Raw genomic sequence first — 24,253 nt, 5'->3', positions numbered from 1 at the left:
AAATCAATTTATTAATGGGTGAATTAGCCACAGCCTTGCTTTCTTTCGCCTTCGCGAAAGAAATCACTGCATGCAAATGTGAGTTAGGAGTATTAACTCAGTAGGTAACAGCCAAACACCCTGCCGACAGCAGTTTGCGGCTTATCGATTCGGAATGTTGTTATTAAGGGCATGTGTGAAGGCGGTGTACAAGGTGTCGTGACTAACGCCGATTTACGCGGTGTCGTTCAGGCGATCCTAAAATGCCGTCGAGAACCCGCTGCGAGCTACATCGGCCATCGTCATGCGATCGAAGCACGACAAGTCGTAGTGGTGTCAAATGTGAATTTACGAATGCTAAATGACTGCTAAGTTAGTTTTGTGCGCTGAAACGCGGAAACTTTGACAATAGAGTAGTAAATTGTCAGAGTACATAGAGTATTTGCCATCGATCTCGTCAATTCTCTGCGTGACATTGACGCGAAAGCAGCCGTACAGCGCCATCATCGTCCTAAGAAGATAGTTCTCGAGATGGGGGTATAAATGTAGTTATTTAAAATTCAAATACTGCTTCCGGACTCAGGTTGGCCTTGCGTCTCCTACGCCAGGGAATATGCAGGTCAGAGCCCATAATGTAGGAGATGAGTAAATTAAAATGGGGACCACGAAAACACCCCCGGAGGACATCCGGTGCAATAGGGCATATCAGTTCTCGAGGAAGGTGACTGCTTCGGATGTCTTCTGGTGCAAAGTCCTTCCATAGCAGATGTGACGCCTCGACCGCTTCTTCTGTGCTGCTGCACTTTGAGCAGGTGAGGTGAGCCTTTCTTCGAGCGGGTAAGAAATTTGACGCGATTTTATTTTACACGAAATCAAGACACAAAGAGCATTTGATCGGTGTCGCTGCATGGAGACTAGAATCACCCGGCTTTGTCTTTGTAACGGTCCATAAGCTTCATCATGGCGCTGTAGACAATGTCCTTGGCGTGCACTCCGAAGATGAAATCGATGTGCGTGAACAGCGGGTCCGGCACCTGCACACCAGAGAGAAAAACTTGCACAACTATAGGACTGTGTCGACGGAACTGCTGGAGCTCTGTACAACACCCGTAGAATAAGTTGGACTAGCTGATGTCAGTCAACACGACAGAGCATGAAGGCAAACCTTGCTTCGTTAAATTTCGGGCACGAAAGTCCACACTGAGACGTTGATGCTGGATGTACTAAGTTCTGCGGTATTTTTTTTTTTTTTTTTGTTAGATACCATGGGACAATGCACCGCTTGCACCGCCAGCCGAAACAGACACCACTTGCCTGGCGTAATCTATTGCATTCATCACGATTCCCACGACAGGCTGCCGAGAAGTGCACGTAGTGACAGGCGCATGAGCACGGAAAGACGCGCATGCGCATTACGTCTAGAAAACAGGCGCTTGCTTAGTAGGAGGGCACAAGAATACAGTTTGGCACGCGCTCGCCGATCCCACAATATCTTGTCCCCAATTGTACAGAACTGAACGGGCAGAAAAAAGAATAAGGCACCTGGTAGTTTAGTGTGAGCTTCGGCAGTTGTCTGCTGAGGTCGCTGACGTCCGTGGGGTCGGCGAACCAGTCATTCAGGCTCCAGAAGAGGCCCACTGGGACCTTCACACCCGACACGTTGTATGCCGGAGGGATTTCCTGCGGATACCAGAGCCAATAATGTGAAGAAGGCGGTCAGCGATTCACCCCAACGATGCACAAAGTTCGAAGGCACAATAAGGCATTTGTCCAGGTGCGTATTATGCTCTTTCTATGACGAACAGTCGTTACGAACTAGAAAAAAAGAAGAAAAGAAGCTCTGAACATGTCCGTTTGTTTGTCCGTTCGCTTCAGTCAGCGCATGTGCAGCCGCATCGAGGCCCACAATTTCAGAGGCGTTTCAGAGAGGCCGACCTCTCAGCCTTTCTGTAAATAAATTTATTATTTCTCTCTCTCTCTCTCTCAGAGGCGTGTCACTCTAAACAAGAGTGGTATAGAGGGTGTTGGACTTCCCGGCTGCGCAGAACGCGGTGTGCTGTAGCCGAAGGACGGGAATTAAAGGCCTTGCATGGTGGGCGTGAGGTTGGACGTGATCTGGGCGTCAGGGTGGACGGAGGAAACAAACGGGCAAGGAGCATCATGCCACGCAACCAGTCACCGCGAGTCAAATTCCCGAAAAGCTCCGTCAAAAAGTATCCGCCCCCTTTCGCTTTTTCTCCGTCATAAGCTGCCACGCGGAACATTAGTTAAATCAATGCGCACACATCTCTTCACAAGGAAACTGCAGAAGCTGCTTGTGGAAATTATTGTTCATAATTAACCACTCGTACTGTGTAGGCTGGTCTGTGCTTATCCCGTTATCTCTGTGCACTTTCTCTCATTATGCAACTAGAAATTAAAACAGTACCATAGAACGAAGGACGAAGAACACAGGATGCAATGCATGCGCTGAAGTTTATCGATCTATAATATGGCGAGACAGTACAAGTTTGGCTTGAGTGATTGCCTAGCCAAGGCTGGCAGGGCCAGTGATGAATCTCCCGCGCCGGACACCATAACCGTTTGAAGGCGCACACCTGAAGTTTTTTGCAGCAGAGAGGGGATCCATCAGGGGTCGGCATTTCCAGGTTATTTACCTCATCAAGCCCTGGGTAGTTTAGCTTGACATGGTGTCGGAAATTGTCGTGTACGAGGTGCGGTAGTGTTCTTAAGACTAACCTGTCCGTAGACGGCCAAGTTCTTGGTGCTGCCGTAGTCGTATTTCTGGAACCGTTTCTCGTCAACGAGCTATATGGAAACAAAGGAATTGAAAAAAAAAAGATACATTCAGTGATCCAAACATCGAAACAACATAGGCGAGTAGAACACCTCGCAGCAGTAACGCAGTTGTATGTCTAGGACACCATTGTTAAAAACCGTACGTCGAAATTGTAAAGTCATCTTTGACAGCTAGATACATATTTTTGTCCCGCACCCGCCGACAGGAATATTTTCCACGACGGTTTGTTTGTGTCGGAGCTCATGCTTAGGTACAGTACGGTCCACTGTTAGAAGGAACACGCGAGCGCGTGGGCGGCGGCCCGCGCGCCGCTATCTGGCGGTGAGATTTGTAATCGCGGCGCATGCGCATAGAGTCGCAAGGCCGGCGCGTGCCCCGCTTCGTCTGCTACTTCGCCGCTGCGCTCGGCAAGCGCTGGAGAGCGCATCCGTTTTCCCGCGGTGGGATTTTTGTAGCTCCCACTCTGCCTGCTGCTCGTCGGGTAATCAGCACGCAGAAAAAAAAAAAAAAGCAACGTCCGCAGAAGCTCCATAGTTCGGGTATTTGCGATATCAATTGGACATGCCGTTTTGTGAAAATTATTCTGTTACACCCACGTGCGCACAATGAAATAAGGTTTGCGTAGAACGACACATGAAAGTGAACGTGGAGGGGAAAATTTATTCATTATATTTTTGTGACAGACGGTATATGGGGCCAGAACTATAGCCGCACGGCTTTAGAAGGATTCAAAGCTGGTGTGTTGGCACACGTCCATGCTCTGTAAATCGCAAAAAAAAAGAAAAAAAAAAACGCAGACCTGTGCAAGGAAAATAGGAAATTTTCTCAGCTGAGAAAATTTACGCGAATAATGGTTATGGAGCCGCCCCTAACTGTAGAATTCTGCAAAAGTGATAACGGAGTCCGTCACTTCCGCAACCTTGTGACAATGCTAACCGATAAGCTAGTCGTATGTTTTTCACATGTAGCGGTCGCAGCAACTGGCCACTTTTCATACCAGACAAAACAATTGAAGCCCGATGCAGCGAGCATACCAAGTTTGCCCTTCCAATCATAAAATGTCCGCTATTCAACAAGCGGGAGGCAGGGTTGGTATCAGTTGCTTCACACTGCGGGAAAAAAAAAAAAAAAAAGCCGGAAGGGCTAGCGCTCGCTGCGCGCGCTGAGCGCTGGCGTGGAGAAGTAGCAGACGACGTGGGGCACGCACCGCCCTTATGCATCTATGCGTATGCTCCGCGTTTCGAAATCTCGCCAGCAGTTAGCGCTCCGCGGACCGCTGGCCACGCGCTGGCGTGTTCCCTCTTATGGCACGTACACACTAGCGGCAAAACGCGCGCGGCGCGCCGCCGGCGGCAAGACGCGCGCCGCGAAAGCAGCCGCGAAACTGGTTTTTCTTGCCGCGGCAGGGATCGCTCCTGGACCGATTTTATTGCGGTTTGCCGCGTGCCGCGGAAGAAGAAGACCAATGAGAGCGGCCCGCTTCCGTGACGTGCGCGCGCGCAACTGGGCCGGTATTTTGTAGCGATGCCTTTAAAGTAATAATGCCTTTTCGCGCTTATCGCGCTTTGTCAGTGGTCAGAGCGACGGTCCGCTCGCGTTATCAACGTTGATATCGTGAGCGGACCGTCGCTTTGACCACTGACAAAGCGCGATAAGCGCGAAAAGGCATTATTCCTTTAAAGGCATCGCTACAAAATACCGGCCCTGGTGTCATGCGTACCCGCCCAACCGCTCGTTTCGTACTCTCGTCCAGTGTAGCCGGAAACTTGTTTCGCACTATCACCTGCAGGCGTCAGCTCCCGGACGGAGCTGACGGATAGTTCGAGAAGGGGGGACGTGTCTATGCTGTCACGTAACTGCCGCAGCGGCGCGCCGCCGGTTGGTGTGGCCGCCCTGCCGCAGATTCATTTTGCCGCCGGCGGTGCGCCGCGCGCGCTTTGCCGCTAGTGTGTACGTGCCATAAGAGTGAACCGTATTGTACATCACCTGCCACTCCTGGCAGCCTCGGCTTCCGCTATATCCGGTGCCGGTTTGCCTTAGGGCCGATATCGGCAAATTGTAGAAGACAGCGGCCAGCAGGCTGCGGCCAGCAGGCTGCACCCAGCAGTGTGTGTGTGTGTGTGTGTGTGTGTGTGTAGGGGGGGGGGGGAGTATGCTATATTATAGCTTCGCTTTAAAATTGGACAGGCTGCTTTACCACCTACTGTTGACTGAGGTCCTTCTTTAAATGTGTATACCTGTGCTTTCTTATGGCTTAATGAGCTGCAAACTGACAGACTCCTAGAAAAGAAGCACTGCTTGGTAAGGCTAAACTGAATTAAAACCTTACCACGTAGCTATAGAATACCCATCAAACAACAGGTATTCTAACCCCCTAGTTAGACGAGCGGCATTAATTAAGCGCTGTTAACACAACCGAGGTTATCGCAAAATGAGGTTAGCGCAGTTACACTGCAGGCGAAACGCCCGTAAGGCCGTTAACCTCGGTTCACTGCAAACCGAATTTGGCAATCTCGGTTTAGGTTAACTGACGTTTCGCAAACGGTCAAGATGGCGGACGATACATTAACGGAGTGCAGTGTGGGTCCTTCGAAGGTCTTTTAAAAGCGTGCGAATTGACCTGGCGCGACTACGCAGGTCATGATAACCATTTGGGAAGATAATTCGGCCGCTCTGCGCTGAAATGCTCAAAATGAGCGCCTCTATATCCCGAGATGCAGCACGACGAATTATGTGTGCGAAAACAAGCAGTGGTTAGTTGTCGCTGAGTCTCCTGTTTTTGGGGAGGAGACGCCAACCGCGGCGATATCGTCTAAAAAAAAAAAAAAAGCGCCGAAACGTCTGACGAGTTGTCTTTCGTGGCGTGCCTGCTGTTCCCGCAGTTCTCATTTCGTGCCGAGCTAGCTGTAATTTTTTGCAGTAGCGTTAAGAATTTGTGCGGTAATATGTTGGGATTCCAGTGGAACTTGAAAATGCGTGTCATCGCCACCGTGAATAGGAATGCATGTCTAACTCTGCCAGACTGCGGTTGGCGTTAAACTCGGATAAATGAGCAACCGCGGTTAAGTTTAACCGCGGTTAGGCCGGGGCGCCCGTGTAACAACGGTATTATAGTTGTCGCATATATATAACCAGCTTGCGAAGCTTCAGCAGGCACAACTGAGCTAAGGCAGCATAGGCTTATAGGATTGAAGTGGGCGAACTTCTGACCAAAAAGCATGCGAGGAGATACTAAATATGTGGGCGATGGCTGATACCGCCTGTTTACGTTACCTGAGCGAAGTGAACCATATTTTTGACCGATGTCCCCGCTGGCGAGTGGCTGACGAATACAGGTAGGCGACTCTGCGAAACAAAAGGCCACCTCAAAATATAGACTGTTATCTTCGGCATAGTCATCACATACGCTAAGTCCAGAGCGCGCGCCTTTCATTGGGCTGCGAAAACAACAGCCTACCACAACGGGAAATGAAAGCTCTGCGAAAACCAGGGCGACAAAGCTATGTGCGCTGCTGCGTATGCCTAGGCAAACCGTGCTTGTTCTTTGTGCACCACAAATATTGCTGAAATTCAAATTACGTACACAGTAATCAGTTTTACACTCAAAGGCGCTGCTATGTTCCACGACATTTCTTACTGATCCAGAGTGTACGATATTCAGGAGGCAACATAAATGTGTGCGAGACGACTGAAACGCAATGAAGAAACGAAAACAAACCGAAACAGGTGAGCGCTTGTCCATGTTTTTGTTTGGATTGTTTTGCCCCACCCCTAGCGTTCACATAAAATTTGCACCTAGTGTTTTTTCATCAACTTGATAATTTTAGTACTGTTTATACCGCGAGCGTACCTACACTGCCTACATTGTAGCAATGACCTTACCACATTGAACTCGTGCATGTCAATGCCGGTAATCAGGAAGATGGTGTCTTCGCAGACCTCCCGGAGCTCGTGGTACTTGCACATGGTTTTGGCCAGGAACTTCATGAACCAGTTGTTCGGCAAGAAGTCGTACTCGCCGAACAATCGGAAAAGCATCTAAAAAAAGAGCAATGTGATGCATGAAACCATATATGTACCGCGATAGGGCTACAATAGTCTCAACGACCGAGCTTGTCATTTTTACGCGTCATTGGCACATATGAAGCCGCAAGAAAAACTTGCGAACGAGGGTTGAGACCTAGACTCGCAAGTTTTGACTAGTTAGTTATAGTAGGAAAAGTCAAGAAATTACGCTTCAAGGAATTTGCAAAAACTGACAGTCCATGACAAATGGGCCAACAAGCATGTTCCCGTTAGAGTGTAGTAGTTCTCGCGTTCGCGATAAATGAGCTACAGAAGCGGCAGAGAATTCAACCGCTGCTTTGTTAAGTGTTTGAGTTGCCATCACACAGACAAAACACAAGGTTATCAAACGATGCCGCATCGTTCGGGTGTTTTATCGCGGCGGAAGCGGTAACATGAACGCTGCTGACATATTGGGACAATGTGTTCAACCGAAGCACTGTGTTCTACTCATTGCTGGCATGAATTTAGTGGCTGTGCCATTACGTTTGCGAAGGTGTCTTTTTGTAGATTTAAGCTTTCTTCACCAACTCTCCCGTACTTCACTGACCGAAGCAGCGGCGGGGTGATGCTGGGGCTCTCTTTCCCAATAGCTCATACACAATACAGCATGCACATATCGAATCTGCTTATGTATTGATATTGTGGGGTTTCACGTGCCAGTCTTATATATAGCCATCTGTAATATACATCAACCGATGTGCCGGTGACCGGCTGTGTTATCTACAGAATTACGCAATGAAATGACATACGGTAGCTATAAATGTCCTCACCCGCAAAAGATATAAGCCTCCAAGTTCCGCTTAAGGTTTGTTCCAACAAGTGCATTGGATCTGCCGTAATCTTCTTTTTAGATGTAGACCCCCGTGAAGCAACAGATAAAGCATTTCTGACTCATTCTAGTTGAACACACCGTCACGAGACACAGCCAGCAGCGCTCCTGATACCGCAAACGTCTGTGAAACTGAAACATGTTTGCGTCATACTAAAATTGCCACTAACGAGTGCGCACGTTCGGCCTGGCTTGGGGGCTATGTTTGCATTCTGGACTCAGGCGGTCGCTGATAAACGACGCACTGAATGATGAGTTTTTGTCGGCTTGTCCGTTAGCCATATATTCAACAAAGCCATTTATTTAGTGCCCACGGAGGTATAGAATGGAAAGTGTATTGTAAAAAGAGCAAACGGTAGCGAAACAGTAAACAGCAGCTCGACAAACTCACTTGGGCGTCTTTCGTGAACGGTGCCAGCAGTCGCACCGGTGACGTCATGTGCGTCACATTTGCCACTGGCCCCAGCGCAGAGAATAGCTGGATCTGAAAGGAAACGTAGCAGGAGTTGCAAAAAATGCAGCGGCCAATGACACCCCCTTTCTTCTACAAGGTCACTATAACTAAATAATACAGTAACTTTAGGATCTACGTCTACATAAAAGTAACAAGTGTAAGTAGGGTGAATAGATTTATGTTAATTTAACTAATTTCGCTTGATGTATCCACGCCGCAACCACGACGTGCCTACATTTTGTTACTTGCTGACTTAGTACCCAAATCACTTTTCAAGAGTATGAAATACTACAGTCGATTTCTAAATTTAAAACAGCGCCAGGAAACGGCACAGGAATTTAAGACACGCACAAATACGTGTGTGTGTGTCTTATTTTCTTGTTCCGCTTCCTGGCGTCGTTTTAAATTTAGAAATCATATGCCAACTAGCCCAAAAGCAAACTCTCCTATAGTCGATCCTTGCATCTTTTTCGTGAGCTGCAGGTTGTCGAGATATACTTGCATCAATCCTAGTTACCATGGGTAAGGGTTAAAAGGATGGTAACGACAATTCGGCAAGTAAGTTGTTTGAATTCACTGTGAACAGTTTTTAATTAGTTATAACTGGCTTTCAGATGACCCCAATATCTGAACGAATCAGCGACTGACGAAGGAATGTGAAAGATGAAATACAGAAGCAAGTGTGGGTGTAATCAAAGTATTTCGGAAATAGACGAGATTAAGTCAACTAGTAAAGATATCAATGAATATTAAGGGCAAGGAAAGGTGCGCGAAAGCTGGCGCGTATGCAGATACAGGCTCCACAAGTATGATTAGCACGGATCAGATGCCTCAGTGTATCAGCAAAATGCATTAGGGCCCTCACCGGGGACAAATTTTCCTGCTATATTTTAAAGCAAACATAGAGCGCTCTTAATTCTTCGTAATGTGTTCGTGACCCCAGACGCACACTATTAAATTTTCCGCTGTAGAATGCATCGCCAAAGCACATTTTGCTTTTCTTATGATCCTTCTCAAATCTCTATGGCTCTCACTGAAGCTAAAGAGATTTGCTGGACTTTGTGAAACATGTCGATCTATATATCAAAAAGATAGAAAAAAAGCTAAAGTGAAGCTTATAGACGTCATTTTTCCGCGACCAGCAATCACGAGACGTCCGGCGAAGGCCACATCGATCGTGACGGAAGTCACACGAAATGGGTTACAGCGGTCGCGTAGCAACAAAGATGATCGATAACTATCAAAGAAGACTTAAGAGCTCTATGACGGCTAGACATCATCCATCATACTTTATGGTTCTCCGTTCTTTTATATTTCTTTTTCAATATCCAAGCGAGCGCAGCCGACCGAAGAACTAGGGGCAAAATTTTCTTCAAGACCCGTGCAGGCATAGGTAGTCTAGATGGAAGTCGTAGTTGCCAAGCATTGTTATTACTTGAAATATCACAAATACCAGATGTCAAGTGTCCATCGAACGATGCGAAGCAAGCAGTGCGATCTTGTTGAAAATTTGAGAATGCAGCCGAGGTGAGGGCTTAATCTTCTTCCGAATTCATCGGAATAGAAATTGAACCGGGACCATCGGAGGATAGCTGCGACTCTCAAGCGATAGGTTACCGGTAGACCTACTGAGAAATGCTGCTGGATGTTGTTAATGCTATGAGGGGTGAGGACGTTGCGATATTGCAATGCCGCTAAGATCGGCCGCGTTACAAAACACAACAGAGTGTCTTCCAATTTCCATGGTACGTACACTGGCTCCGAAGAATTTTGTTTAACAGCGGAGCTGTTTAAGGTCGAGGTTGATCCATACGGAGCGATGGTGTTCGCAGTTTTGAGCGAACTGGAGAAAGTGTAAAAAGAGGAGAGGAGGTGCAGATATATATATATATATACAGACAGTGATAGAACTAAATAAAACAAAATAAACTTCCTTGCCGAGGCGGGATTCGAACCCGGGTTCCCATGGTCCGAAGGCAAGCCTGATAACCACCAGGCTATACACCCACGCTTGTAGAACATGCATTTATCGGAATCATATGATTGCGTTGTGCCGACGATTGTAACACAAATTGCTATGGGCGAAGAAAATGTGAGCATGCGCATGCACGCGCGCGAGAGAGAGAGAGACGGTATTTGAATCCAGGTGCTCATGGTCCGAAGTCGAGCGTCATATGCACTACGCTATACACCCCCGCTTGTAGAGCTCCGCTGTTTCATCAGATTTCACAAGCGTGGAACTGAAAAAATAATGTGAGTGCCGGGCGGGGGCACGTACGCTCACCTTATCGTTGTACTCCGGCCTCTCCGAGAGCAGCGCGAAGAGTATCAGCGTCCCCTGCGAGTGTCCCACGTAGAAAAGTCTGGTCTGCTGTGTCGTGTTCAGGACATAGTCGAGCATCGCTGGTAGGTCGTACGCGATCATCTGGTCGAAACTGCGGACCGTCGCAGAGAAACACGTCTCACTCTCGTGACAACAGGAACATACTCCTGCGTCCCTGGTTTGGGCTAGCGGTGATCAGCGGTTCGGGTGGGGGAACCCGGTGTTCTGTAATCTAAAGTCTTGCTTATGGTAAGGCGACACGTGGGAAGAGGCATTGTTCAGGACTCGCAGCCAGTACTGCTGGCACCATCGGTGAACTCAAACTGGTAAGACAATTACGTACGTAAATTCCTATGTATTGTAAATTACGTATGTAATTACGTATGTATTGTAATTGTACGCATGTAAATTACGTATGTAGGGCCTACCTAGCCTCCACTTACAACACAGTGCTGTGAGATGTACACATAATTCAAGCAAATCATAAAAAAAAGCAAACAGATGCAAAAAAAAAAAGAGAGAGAGAGAGAGAGAGACACAGCGAGCTGCATACTGCATTTCACGAGCTTCGCGAATGCAACTAGAGCTAAACGGGTCGGGCAAGCCAATCAGGAACGAAAACAGACTGTTCTCTAGGAAACAAGAAGGGTATCACCCGTTGACTTCCACTAATACTTTGGGCGATTATTGCAGTGTGGGTCACTAATCCTGCCCTGCTCTACGACCGTTAATAAAGGGATTAGCGGTGACAGTTGGCGACACCTTATTTTCTTTTCATTCAGGCCACTAACTTAATTTTCTGTTTAGTGATGCACTTTTTTGACATAGAAAGTCCAGATATTGCTGCCTTCTTAAGGCTACGTTAAACAGTTAGAAACATGGAGATTTGTTATGCAGTTCATTTAGATTAACGTGCCAAAGTCAAGCTTATCCTAAGCTCTCAAAGGGTGTATCTTTTTTTTCTTTTTATTGAACTATTTACACACAGCGCCCAGTGACATTACAGTGGGGGAGAAGACATGACCGACAAATACAAGCAGCTCAAAAGCAATCAAAGCAATTGTGACCAACAGGAAACAGTCTTAAAATACAAGAACATCACAGTGATGACGCAAATAGCTCGTTGGACATAAGTGATTTAACTTGTTCAGGCAATCAGTCCCACTCTTTTATAGACCCAGGGAAAAAAAGAATTCTCGAATTAACTTGTTCTACAAGCGGTTTCCTTAATTTTAAGCGTGCGATCCCTCCGCAATGACACATAAGTTGGTTGAAGCAAGTATAAGTTATTGTTTATGCCAGTTTTACAGTAAAATATGTTATATAGAAACTTACGTTTAAGCATATGCCTACGCTTCGCGAGTAGGTCCCACCCAAGAGTACACTTAATTAGAGACACATTGAATCGAATAATTGCTAAAAGCATAGCGAACACCTAAAGTTTGCCCTCCTAGTTCATCTATGTCAATCTGAAGCCAAGTGTCCCATATACCGAACAAGCATATTCTATAACTGGGTGAACATTAGTTTGTAGTATTAAATATTTAGTTTCTGAGGGAAACTGCTTTGTATTCTGCCTTGTAAAACCTAAATCTCGACATGCTGTTGCCATTGCGTAGTCTATATGACGAATGCCAACTCAGACCTCGTGAATAAGCACACTGCGATGTATTCACACTCGGATACAGAACTCAGTTTCACACCGCTAATATTGGACGACAATTTGCGGGGCGTTTTCTTCGTAGCGATACACATGTGGACAGACTTTAGTTAGCTAATACTCATGGCCCGCTTGCAACACCATGCGACAAACATGTACAAATCTTTCTGTAATGTCACAAAATCATTCGAATCATTAACAACCCTATACAACAGCACACAATCGTCCGCAAACAAACGTGCATTTGAAGCGATGTTAGAGAAAATGTTATTATAAATATTAAAGATAAAAGCGGACCAAGTACGTATGCTTGCGGCACACCAGAGAATACATCAGCATCATTATTAAATACGTCATCAATTGCAACCCGTTGACTTCTTAGCTTGAAATATACTCCTTTATTTATTCTATATTGACGCTTGAAATATACTCCTTTATTTATTCTATATTTTTTCGTCAATGTAATACCACGTCAATTTTCGCAAAAGAGGATGGTAATTGCGACGTCAAATGCAAATTTTTACCCTTTAACTGGCAAGATAAGGAAGACTTGACCTAGAATGGTTTTATTGCTTTAGTTCTTTACTTTGTTCGAATACAAACCAATTGAAATATTAAACGGTTTCTCTAAAAACTACTAAGCGAGATACAGTAGGTCAAAATATTGTTGACCAGGCGGGAAAAGGTAATGTATATGGTCCAAAACTGGTCCCTGGCCCTTGCTTTGCCAAGGTCAATGTGTGTTCTTGAGATGTACCTTTATGGAGTTAAGAAATAAGAGCTTGCTTTAAAAAAAAGGGAGGGGGATGCATTGGCGAGAATATAACCCCCACTTGCGCCAAGAAGATAGCGATGAAGCGTTCAGGTTTTGTGACCTATACATCTGCTGCTGTTCACGCTCGACATTTAATTGAATACCACTGTTAAGCAGGTACCTAAATAAAGGTAAATTGAAAGGCACAGACTAATATTTGGATTTGTCTAGGTTTTGCAGATGCTTTTGTTAGGTCAACAATACTGTTGAGCTGCTAGTTAAAGGGTTAAAGCCCCAAGAACTCAGACTCAACTGACAATCAGGTATCTAGTACACTTACGAAGTCAGGCGATTAGCTCGGTGAGCGGAGTAATAAAATAAAAACGGTTCCGAAAGACGTGCGGCTGTTTGTTAAATAAAATGTGAAAAAAATAATAATTTATAATGCTAATAAACAACACATGTTCACTAACATTACGAAAAATGCTTGTTAGAGACACCGGACGTTAATTAGAAACATTTCTACGGCCCTATTTGTGCACAAGCACTTCGTGAACTGCTTTCCAGTCAAGTGGTAACTCGTCTTCAAGAGATTTAGTGAAAATGAGGCACAGTTGTTTGGACAAAATATGCGCGTGGAGGGCTCAGAAATATTTTTGGCCGCCTGGGATTAGAGGTCGCGGCAGACGCGTTTTTCGCATCCACAGCCATCTGAATGCAGTCGACGGATATTCGGGTCGAACCTTCGACGTTCTGTCAAGGGGAAGGCAGAATGCCGGGTGTCCGCCGACTCACAGAAATGGGAATGTGGACATGTTAACGTGGATGAGATTTAATAAATTCCAGATTTTACCATACCTAAAGTCCCAGAATTCCTTATCCTTCCTCGTGTACTTGACATGGCTCGAGTATGTGTTTCCGCGAACATTGCCCAGCCAGACGTCGTAACCGGCGTCGGCCAAGATGTATGCTGCAAAAAAGAAAAGAAAGAAAACAAGAAAAGGCCCGAGGTCAGCCTGCTAGTTTGCTGCCAGCGCAATTTCAGCTGCTGTTTTTTTTTTTTTTTTCTTTTTTCTATCGAGCTACGCGGACTTGCAGCGCTGTAGCGTTGATTCTTGGTTTACCAAAATAGCATCAATGAAATCTTCAGCAAAGCAAAATCAACACAACCTCCATGCCTTTCTTCCACCTATATATGACCGCCGAAGGACAAGGCCGGCGTTCAAATAGCTGAGGCAGTAGTGGTATCAGATATATAGCAATACCTTGATCAACCTTGATCGCCACCGAGGGAAAACCTGGCAATCCGCTGATCTTCATCGCTATGTCAAGGCACTCAGGAACGAGCGGATGCATATTAAGAATCAATGCAGTGCACGTAAATAATTTTTTGAAGTAGCGTGTGATATGAAATGCAAGGGATAGCAAAGCAAGAATAATTCATTCTAATGCATAATTGTTGTCCATGCGAGCCCTGTGTTACTAATAACAGTAAATGGCATCAGCAATCTTTCGATAACGCCAGCAGCGAGCTGACCCAAAAGTATTAGGTTAAAATGTACGGCGTATTTCAAGTATTTACGATTTTTCAATAACTGAAACGATAAATAGAGCATAAAATAATGAAATAGTGCGTGTATCGGTTAGAACGTTATCAGTAACTATTATTTGCGCTGTTTTTGCTCTTTGTGGAAGGGTGAGCTGCAGCTCTGGCTAGTGACGTGTTGTGGCTATGGTGTTGGGCTGCTAAGCATGAGGTCGCGGGATCGAATCCCGGCCACGGCGGCCGCATTTCGGTAAGGTCGAACTGCGAAAACACCCGTGTACTTAGATTTAGGTGCGCGTTAAAGAACCCCAGGGGGTCCAAATTTCCGGAGTCCCACACTACGAAGTGCCTCATAATCAGATCTTGGTTTTGGCACGTAAAATTCCAGAATTAAATTTTTTGTGACATGTTTTTGTGACATGTTATTTTATTCTGCGTATTTTTACACAAGCCTTGCAAATCAGGAAAATAAAGGAGGATGGCATTTGTATCTTTCGCAAAAATGACAGCATCACTCTGTATTTTGCTTTCTTAGTTCAATGTGACTGACCTATAAGCTCCCTGCGCAGAATTTTCGAGCCTGTGTTGTGCCACCAATTTGTTTTGACAGTTCCTTTTTTTTTCTTGGTAGACGATTCTGCGCTTCCTAATTACATTTTCCAGGAATTCACGCGGAAAGCAGCAAACCGCTCTGGCGCTCTTGAGACAGGCTGAGGCAGTTGCTGTGCGCTTCATCACGGCGTGGGTGCATTTCTTCATTTCTTTGTTTTTTCCATAACGTTTCCGTTGCCTTCCCCTCGTACATTGTGGGTACAGCAACTTTATTATCCTATCTGTAACTTCCATTTTTGATTTCTATATTCGCTTCTTGATTAGATTACGTCATACGTAAAAGTGAGAGCTTAGGTACTGCCTTTAATCACATCCTGTGCAGCCCTGCCCGTGCTTTGGCTTGGCCTGTATTCTACTTACAATAGAATGTCCAGTGCATTCTCCCTAAGCCTTGGATCTCCCCGATTGATTGCTAGTGCCATATATTGATGACACTAAGAAGTATAACCAAAACAAATTTCCGTCTCCAGTGTAACACCGGTAACCTGGAAACAACTCCAAAGGTTCGCAGTAAGATGGAGAGTGGAGTAACAGTTGCCGAATAAACGAAGCCTCGTCCAGTATGTACGTATATTCAAAATTTCTACAAGAACTTGTCTGCGTCAGGGTGAGAACTCCAGACCAAGACAACTCCCTTTCAAATCGTGTTCTCTTGGGCTGATTGGTATACAACATATAAAAAAAAAAGAATGAACGAACGCAGCTCAAACCATGAGACAAAGAAGACAAGAAGCAGATACAATAAAACGCTGATTTTGGCTATGTCCTGTCTGCTTCTTGCTCTCTTTATCCCGCCCGTCGCACTGGTCTTTCTTCATTTCTTTTTATTGCGATCGCAGTTATATGGACACTCCAAGCGCATTTATGTCGTCGCCGTCGCCGTGAGGTTCCGTATAAAGTCCAACGGTGATAAAATCGTCGCTGCGCACCGTACGCTGTGTGTGCGAGTGAAAGCGTACGAGGGTGAGCCGGCAATCGCGGCTCAGTGTAGCGAACGCGAGGGAGGAAGGCAGGCCGGAAGAGCGCGGTCTTCTTTCGCGCGCGAGGCACGGAGGCGAGGCGACGGAGAGGGAGGGAGAGAGAGAGGGGAGGGTGCGTTCTGCTCCGTCGGCTGCTGTGACGGAGCGCCGTATCTTGAAAGCGATCTGCGATGTAGGCAAAGTGCGCGCTCGTGCGGGCCTCATCTTCAAAGCGGTCTGCGATGGCGACGAAGTGCATGCGCCGAGTGCCGGTAGCTTCGCATGCGCTGTGCTTTCTACGTTTAGTTCGCGTTGAAGCGAGACGAGAGACAGCGCGAAGGTCAATTTGCCCGCTGCTGCTGGCGCGCTAGTCTCACTCCGGCGTTTTCACAGCGAATTTGCGCGTTCATCGAGGGAGATGTGTTCATGTTTACCTGTGCGCGCGTGACACCGTGCCTGTCTATTTAGTTAGTAGGGAATGTTTACAACTTCATACGCCCCTTAAACTACTATACTTGCTTCGTATAGCTCTCTACTAATTTGCTATCGCAATCGATGCTTCGCCTTTCGGCCGAAACTGCGACTTTTTTTTTTTTAAAAACAAATTTCATGTCAAAGATTGGCCCCACGCTGGACGTTCTTTGTTCGGCCACTGTTAATCAGTGATAACTTTAGAAACAGTCAGTTCACAACTGTACCGAGGCTCTCTGAAGGGTAGTTGATGACCCAATCAGCGGAAGAGCTGAGCAGACCATGCTGGAGGAAGACTACTGGCTTCGGCTCTTTGGCGTGCCGCTGCTTGTGACCATCCGGCATGCGCTGGATGTTGATGACGAAGCCGTCGCTGGTCGTCACCCTGTGCTCTTCCACGGGGTAGCCCTTGTTTCTGATAATTTCCGTCTGTGACCGAAGCGAAGAAAATAAAACAAAAACGTAGTTAGCGGCAACATATTGAATACGTGCTGTACGTGACAATATATTTATGTCGGTCGTCTGCGTAGAGGAGGAGGAGGAGGATGGGGCTAGATAAGAGTGGATCTGAACTTGCAGAAGCATGCCGGCAACTGAGCGTCACCTTTAAATTGCGGGTATAAACATGCCACAGAGTTAACCGCATCGTGAGCAAGTCTAACACTACCAAAACAGGTCGAGGTGATTATTAGAAGCAAATGTAGAATGCTACCACTCTGAAGAGCTCACCCAGTGGCCGATGAGAATATCTACTGCATGAAACGATCGGCAACGTTTAGCATTACTTGCTAAATCTCACCACTCACAGAATAGATCGGTATCTGTAAGAAACTTCCGAAGGATACGAAACACTTCTTTCCTGAATACCCACTGCACCTGTGGGAAGATTAAGTCATCCGCGCGGTCGCTCACGGAGCCACTCTGTGTTTCAGCCCGTCAAGGAGAGTCTCTCGCTCTTCCACAAATTCTGGGCGATGTGTGCTTCACTTGTCTTAAGCAAAAGAAACATGGTACGATTCCGTGTGCGCTCCTACGTACGGCCTGTCGTTTCACTAACCGCACTGAACGAAGTATACTAGCAGCAGAAACTGTCATATTTCAGACCCGTCGAGTGTCGTATCGGACTCCGTGACGCATACCACATGCCTCCTGCGTACGCTCTTATCTCGGACATTGACATTCGATTGTTGTCGACATTACCGCAGTTTTGTGGCCGACCAGAGCGCATAGTGCTTGTCGTTGCGGGCTTTAAAAAGCGCACACTTTATGACAGGGACGAAAGAAAGAAAGACAGACAGACAGACACAGGAAGGGTTAAAAGTTCCTTGTCGTTAGACACTAGCAGACGAGCCCCTAACTTTAAGTGTGCGCTTGCAACACATTGCTTCAATCTACCCTTTCTCGATGGGTGCGAAATGCAGGGAACATCCATGTACTTAGATTTAGGTGCACGTTAAAAAGAACCCCAGGTGGTCCAAATTAATCCGGAGTCCCCCACTACGGCGTGCCTCATAATCAGATAGTGGTTTTGGCACTTAAAACCCCATTTTTTTTAATCTGCCATTTCTACAGTAAACCTTGCTAAATGTGTATCTGTAGCGCTTGCCATGTGTCCGCCTTTATGTTTTTGTTCATCTTTTAAAGTGTGCGCTTGTTGCAACTTGAATGTATGAATCAACTGGCCCAGCAAGAAGTTCTTTCACGCCTGTACGTTTCTTTGAGGCTGCTGGTGAACGCTGTCAACCTACACGTAGGAGTTGCGTAACTTGATGGCTGCGTGAGCTACTAGATACTATGCGCGTATACAGTCTTATTGTTTGTAGAGTTGAACGATAAAAATAAGAAAATCAGGGGACCAAGCTGCTTCAACCACGTGGGTTTGTTTTCCACCCGTTTGCACACATACGTCACTTTTATGCTTGGTGCAGGTGCGACCGGCAAGCGCTAACCGCAGTGTTTATCACCAATGGCACAGTGAAGATAGCACTGGGTTCCGATGAACAGCTTACAGACTACAGAATACGATGAGGAATCCACTGTGGCAGAGGCAACAGTTTGTCTGCAGCAAGACGGTTTGGATGCCTTCGTTAAGCCTCGACTGCAACTCTGAGTGCTCGCCTTATCAGCTGGCCTTGAGCCAGTCCACGACGGTCGTGCGAGGATAAGAACGCTATCGATTCAGAGAGAAACACTGGGCCCTTAACACCTCTAGTATCTCTGCGTTAGACTTGCTCATCCTTATCATATCCAAATAGGGTAACACCATAGGCAGGTGAGAGCCTTCCTACCCAAGAGTCATCAACTGTTGTTCAAACTTTCACTACAAAAATGATCATGATACGTATTCTGAATGGGAGTTCTGAAGTATCTGCGTAATCAGTTGAAATAAAAAGGATATCCTAAGCTTATCGACGGAGACAGCATCGCGGAAATGCTTATGTGGACTCTAGTGTAGGCGTGAGGGCTTCTGCGGATAATTAAACTTAAAAACGGAGAGATGCTAAAATTTATGAGGCCTTTGTGAAGCGGTAAACTAAATTATATAAAATCAAATGCGTGCGTGCTATTGTGTTTATTTTTTTTTCATTCTATACAACCTATAACCTCACGCAGTGTATTATTTATGCACTACGCTAGTCAGAAGCCCATGGCATAATATAAACACCAAACCAGGCGGCTGTACTTTGTCAGACGTGGACGGCAGCGATGTGACGAAGACGAAGGCAACGCATGATGCTCGACGTTTACAGCACACAAAATCTTCTAAAAGATACCGTGAATTTCACGCATACGGCAAAGGAGAAATGCTTGGTCAGATTTCACGCGCCTCCCGAACAGTGTTGCACTTTCTAGAATGTACATTAGTACCAGTGCTTAGTCTGCAAAACCAAATAGACCGCCCTTGTCATTTTCAGTCACAGGAAAGAGTTGAATACCTGCACATTACCCACTAGACATCTTTGATTGTCCCTGTTTCCGCACCAGACTCATGACATGAATGCCACTTTGAAGCACCGCATGTATTCAACATTGGAGGAAAACCACAGCCAGCTTACTTGCTCTGGTTGTTATCATCACGGTCTACCTCAGTACAACGACGTGCTATAATAAGATCGCATTCTATAGAAAAAAAAGAACAGTCGCATGGCACTCGACAGACTATTTCATGCTAGCTTTACAATAGTGTCTTCGCGACAGTCTTGCGTAAGTTCCCCACTTCCCCTCAGGCAGCTCAATGGGAAATCAAATGTATGGCATTTGCTTAGGACAGCACTATAACCACGAAAGAACGCAAGGAACACGGGCGCCAGTGTGCACCAAAATCAACCTCTCTGGTCCAGTAGACCGGCTCACGAAGACGGGCGGCTAATTACCATGACAAAGTGGTACCAACTGACTATCGAAGAAATGTGTTGACTTGTTTGCAGCGTTGCATGTAGGTAATAGGATTCAGTTACCAAATTAGGTACTGTCAATTTCCACCCAAGGTACATCCATTCAAGTCAGAGGTACGCTAACGCAGAACCTGTGCCTTATACGCTTTCGTCAGCTTCTTCAAACTCTTTGTTTTAATAAAAATGTTCGTGAGCCTACCGCCTTTCCCTCATTCATTGCCACGTAGGAGTGGACTACATCCTATCCAGCTGGCGCCTCAATGTCGAATGGAAGAGCCTACAAGATAGCTTGAAAAAAGGATTCGCACATGACCTACCACGATCACTGCTCACCGAGCGACCGCGGATGGCTCTAAAAGTGGTCCCGAGCCTTCTGTTCGCATATTTGCGCTGACACTAATTTTACCGACACATGCCAAAACGTCTTGGTGATCCGGGAAGAGGCCCTAAAGTGGAGCGATTGCACGGTCAGGACATGCTAGGCCTAACCTCGCTCGAAGCCGCATCACCATCACCCCCCGACCACCACAATCTCGCCTAACCGCACAGTGATTCAAAGCACTGATCCGCGGTACGCAGCCGAAACATTCCGAGTCGCGCACTCACGACATTCCTGCACGCATCTGGGTCGATGGGACCTGCGCCTTGGAAACCCCGGACGTGGCAGCCATCACCACGGACCGACAGCGGCAGCAGTAGCAGCAGCAGAGCAGCGACAGTGAGCGTCAGGCATGTACCCTGGATCACGAGCAGCGCCATGTTCACGCTCGCCGTGTGACGTGGGACAGGCTGCTCCTGCGGCGCCGCAGCACCGGCTGTGGAAGCCTCGCTGTTTATCTGGAAAAATTAAAAGAGCGCACCCCCGTCGAACAATCGAAACCGGGGAACTCTGTTTTGAATGTTATCGGTGACACTCGGCCCTCGTGATGCTACGCCACTTGAGTTGTATGCTTTTCGGAAGGTGCGCACGGAACTCGCTCCATAGCGATCGTCTATCCCCTTCAGATGCGAATTATGATCGACTGTCGATACGTGCGTGAAACATGCATATTATTATGCCACGGTGCTTGAGACTCCACTTAGAGCAGGTCATGGTGGTAGAACGACTGCAGTTTATGACGAGTCATCGTAATTACAGAGTAGTTAAATATTTGAATATTGTGAAGTCAGTCATGCTACGTGTCTTCGTAAAAAGGGTTGAATCACCCGCTCGAGTTACATGCACAAGTTATTTATTGGCCAGACACATTTCAAGAAAGAAAGAAAAATATTCGAGGTTGCTACCGACATGTCCCGCGTCAAACGTCACGTAAAACACGGTAGTGCCTTTACCAAAGCGGTACTCTGTAACGATACACATCACTCTGAAGTAAAATGGACGTAATATGGGCTAGCAGAATGTTCAGTTTACCCCAAGTTGAATGTTTGTGCTCTATTCTTTGGTACCATTGCACAGAAATGGCAAAAATAGGTCACGCCCACGAATGTGGACGCCGTGTCTGAAAGAGCTAAGTAAGCAGTGAGGTTAGCTAAAGCACTTAATTCCCAAAAGGGCCCAGCCTTTATTTCTTTTCTTGCCTGGCATGCGAAGTTATTTACGGATGTGGAAGAATAAAATGTTGCTAGGACGGGATTAAATGTTTAGATACTTAAATTAATCAGTAATCGAGCAGCAAGTTGCATGAGAGTTGCAGTGGAAGTCCCTTCCTTTCTTTCATTTTTATTTTTGTGTAGTCGAGATAATACGATACACGAGCGATCAGCAAGATCATGACTGCCACCGGCTACGCTTTTATTGGGCGCGTAGTGATCGTGTAGTATATGTGACGCTGAAATTGTATCGGGTCTTAAGCGAGAGGCTCTGCTACATAATGCAAAACAAAGCTAACGACTGGATACAACGCTAAGTCGACAGAACGACAAAGTGTGTAGAAGTTAGTTTAGAGAAGATAGCGCTATTCTTTGAGGCGCGAGCAAGCAAGTAATTAAGCAGGATAACCGTGTCCACTCTGAGAGTTTTCCGGGCCGGTTATAATGTAACGATTCCATTCTGATGCTATTCGTTTTCCCTCTTGGTCAGTGGCACCACTCCGCTTACGTTACGTTATCACTGGGATCGACCGGCCGTGAAATGGCTGATAAGACAAAAAAAAAAAAAAGAATACGATCAAGCTACAGGAATCCTTACATTGCACCGGCCTTGGCGTTGAGCAAAGGAATTCAAAGCTCGAGGAATCGCTTAAGTTTGCTGACATTACTTTCTTAACGCTCGTTATCAGTGCTGCGTTTTCCGAAAGGCGCATAACTGAGGCAATAGTGCTCTACGACTGAAACGTGACAGTCGGAGCGCGTGGGCTGCCGCCGCTGTTTTGCGCCACCGGTGATCGCTGGGTGGTCGTTGTGGGGCTAAATGCATTGACAATGCCTAACAAAGGCTCTCACTTTCACCGTATACCACGATGCATCAGGTCAACGTCTCCAGCAGTGGTGCAAATGGTGCAAAAAGCGACCCGCAACCATGTGCTCCGAGTATCGCTTTTCAGTCGCTGAGCGCCGTACATAAAGATCAGTCTTTGCACGCAACAGTGCTAATACAGAGATTTATATAAGGTACGTACTCCCATGGTCCTGCGTCGGCATCAATAATTCCGCAAACGTCTCTTCGCAGCATATGCCCCTTGCACACCCCTCAGCGTGGCGAAATGGTGCGAAGACTCAAGTTCCGACCTCGCGCCACTAAGCCAGTTATTTTAGAAAGAGGAAACTGCGAGCAACCGCGCTTCGAGCGATAATATTTAATACGCCGTGAGAAGACCGAGCGCGGTGGCAACAGATGACGCATAGGCCTCGCGTAGACTCGCGTATTGCGTTTCACATTATCTAGGGACTCGTGACCGCCACTTAGTCAAATCTTGACGCTTAGCTCATGCTGTTTTTCCCAGTGAAATAATTAATGTCTAAGTACTTGTTACAGTGACTGCCGATAACGAAGAATTCGCTGTTGTGGTTTGTGATGGCGTAATTTGCTCAAACTTCAGAGGCGCATACAGACACGGTGTTCTTATAGCTTTCTTGTCTAAATCGAACTTAAGAGTAGGTGAGTACGCTCGTGCCACAGTTAATTTACCAACATGATGCTGCGCGCATTTGAACGAGGTAAACAAAACGCCTCACAGCATGTATACATAGGTTTCGCTTTGACGTGGTTTCGGTTCGGCGGGAGACAAACAAAATATGCAATGTTAGATACACCGGGCATACAGCAAGCTCGAGCCCAGTAGATGCGCTACCTGAATTACATCGTATTAAGAAGGTGGCGTGCTGAGAACCTTACGAATATTAACTAGCAGTCCAACCTGATTGCCTCCAATACCTAAAGCACAACCATCCTAAATCCAATGGGTTTTATCTACAAGTGGTGCGAACTGCCGACAAAAGTAACCTCGGTAATGAGGAATTCACAGGCTTAGAAATACTGACATAAGGTTAACCTGATTTCAAACCTGTGGAAATTTGTTACGCAATGCTAAAGCCATGGTGTCGCAGAACAAAAAATCCGAGACACCAAATACAACTAACACTTCACACTTATACACAAGAAATTTATGTTTTTTATCCCAAAGTGTGTGAAACAATTGAAAAGTCAAGCACTCTCACCTAGCTGATGCGCTGTCACTCCACTGACGACGACGACAAACACTTAACTTCGCGTCCACGCCGGCCGGCGATTCGGCGACAACAATCGCTCTCGGAGGGAAAAACAAACTGGGCTCGAAGCCGCCGCTATCCCGGAATCGGTCTTCGCTAACAGAGGGGTGTCAGGCCACCACAGCATATCAGCCTTTCTCCTCGTTCAGTCGGCGAGTCTCGGGCGACCCTCGCGTCTCTTGAACGGTAGGCGGGAGAGGCGTATGTAGAAACGGTATAATTGTCGTAGCTGTTCTACACTCCCCTCATCTTCTCTCCTCCCCTTCCGTGTTATCCTCTCACAGATGGCTTGGCCTTCGAAGCACTGGCATCCTTTCGTCGGCGGCTAAACACACGGTCGGCGCAGTCTCTGGGTCGCCCCAGGCACGTTGCGGATTATGTCAGCGCACGCGTGCGGGCGTTTGTGAGAGAGAAGGACGGCGCGCCGTTGCTCAAACCAGGGAGTAAAAGCTGTCAAGGACAACCACAGCCCGCGTGCACCGGAGCCTGTACACACACACATACAAAAAAAAATATCTGAGTCCATAACTAACGCCGGTAACGATGCCTGCTCATAGCAACAAACAAAATGGCAACACGCCGGTTTTCCAACGGTGTTCCGTCTATTCGACAGCTTCAGGAAGCTAGAGATTCAGCCTTATTTCTATTCCGCCATGAAGCCACCTCACCAAAGTGTCTCGCTTCTTCTCGCAGCG

At 46.7% G+C, this 24,253-nt stretch overlaps 2 protein-coding genes across 4 annotated transcripts in view; both read right to left on the bottom strand.

Moving 5' to 3' along the window:
- The window catches only part of LOC119446615 (phospholipid-transporting ATPase ABCA3), a 255,324-nt gene that overhangs the window by 182,190 nt on the left and 48,881 nt on the right, over window positions 1-24,253 (bottom strand). The window lies entirely within an intron of this gene.
- LOC119446616 (lysosomal acid lipase/cholesteryl ester hydrolase) lies at window positions 503-23,734 on the bottom strand. Of its 3 annotated transcripts, none has more exons than XM_049664242.1 (11): window positions 22,465-22,536; window positions 20,457-20,687; window positions 16,683-16,884; window positions 13,726-13,837; window positions 10,415-10,565; window positions 8,068-8,160; window positions 6,662-6,817; window positions 6,053-6,124; window positions 2,719-2,787; window positions 1,522-1,659; window positions 503-1,013 (listed from the first exon to the last, which is right to left on the bottom strand). In XM_049664242.1, the coding sequence occupies exons 1-11, from the start codon at window positions 22,519-22,521 to the stop codon at window positions 900-902; spliced, it is 1,395 nt and encodes a 464-aa protein (XP_049520199.1). In that variant the 5' UTR covers window positions 22,522-22,536; the 3' UTR covers window positions 503-899. The 3 variants fall into 3 exon arrangements, with proteins under 3 accessions (XP_049520199.1, XP_037567020.1, XP_037567021.1); XM_037711092.2 differs by having other exon boundaries at window positions 504-1,013; window positions 22,469-22,585; XM_037711093.2 differs by lacking the exon at window positions 22,465-22,536 and adding an exon at window positions 23,508-23,734 and having other exon boundaries at window positions 505-1,013.

The sequence above is a fragment of the Dermacentor silvarum genome, chromosome 3, assembly GCF_013339745.2.
Source record: "Dermacentor silvarum isolate Dsil-2018 chromosome 3, BIME_Dsil_1.4, whole genome shotgun sequence".
Classification (NCBI taxonomy): Eukaryota; Metazoa; Arthropoda; class Arachnida; order Ixodida; family Ixodidae; genus Dermacentor; species Dermacentor silvarum.
Note: the sequence above shows the minus strand (reverse complement) of the source record. Positions and strands in the feature narration are given on the sequence as shown.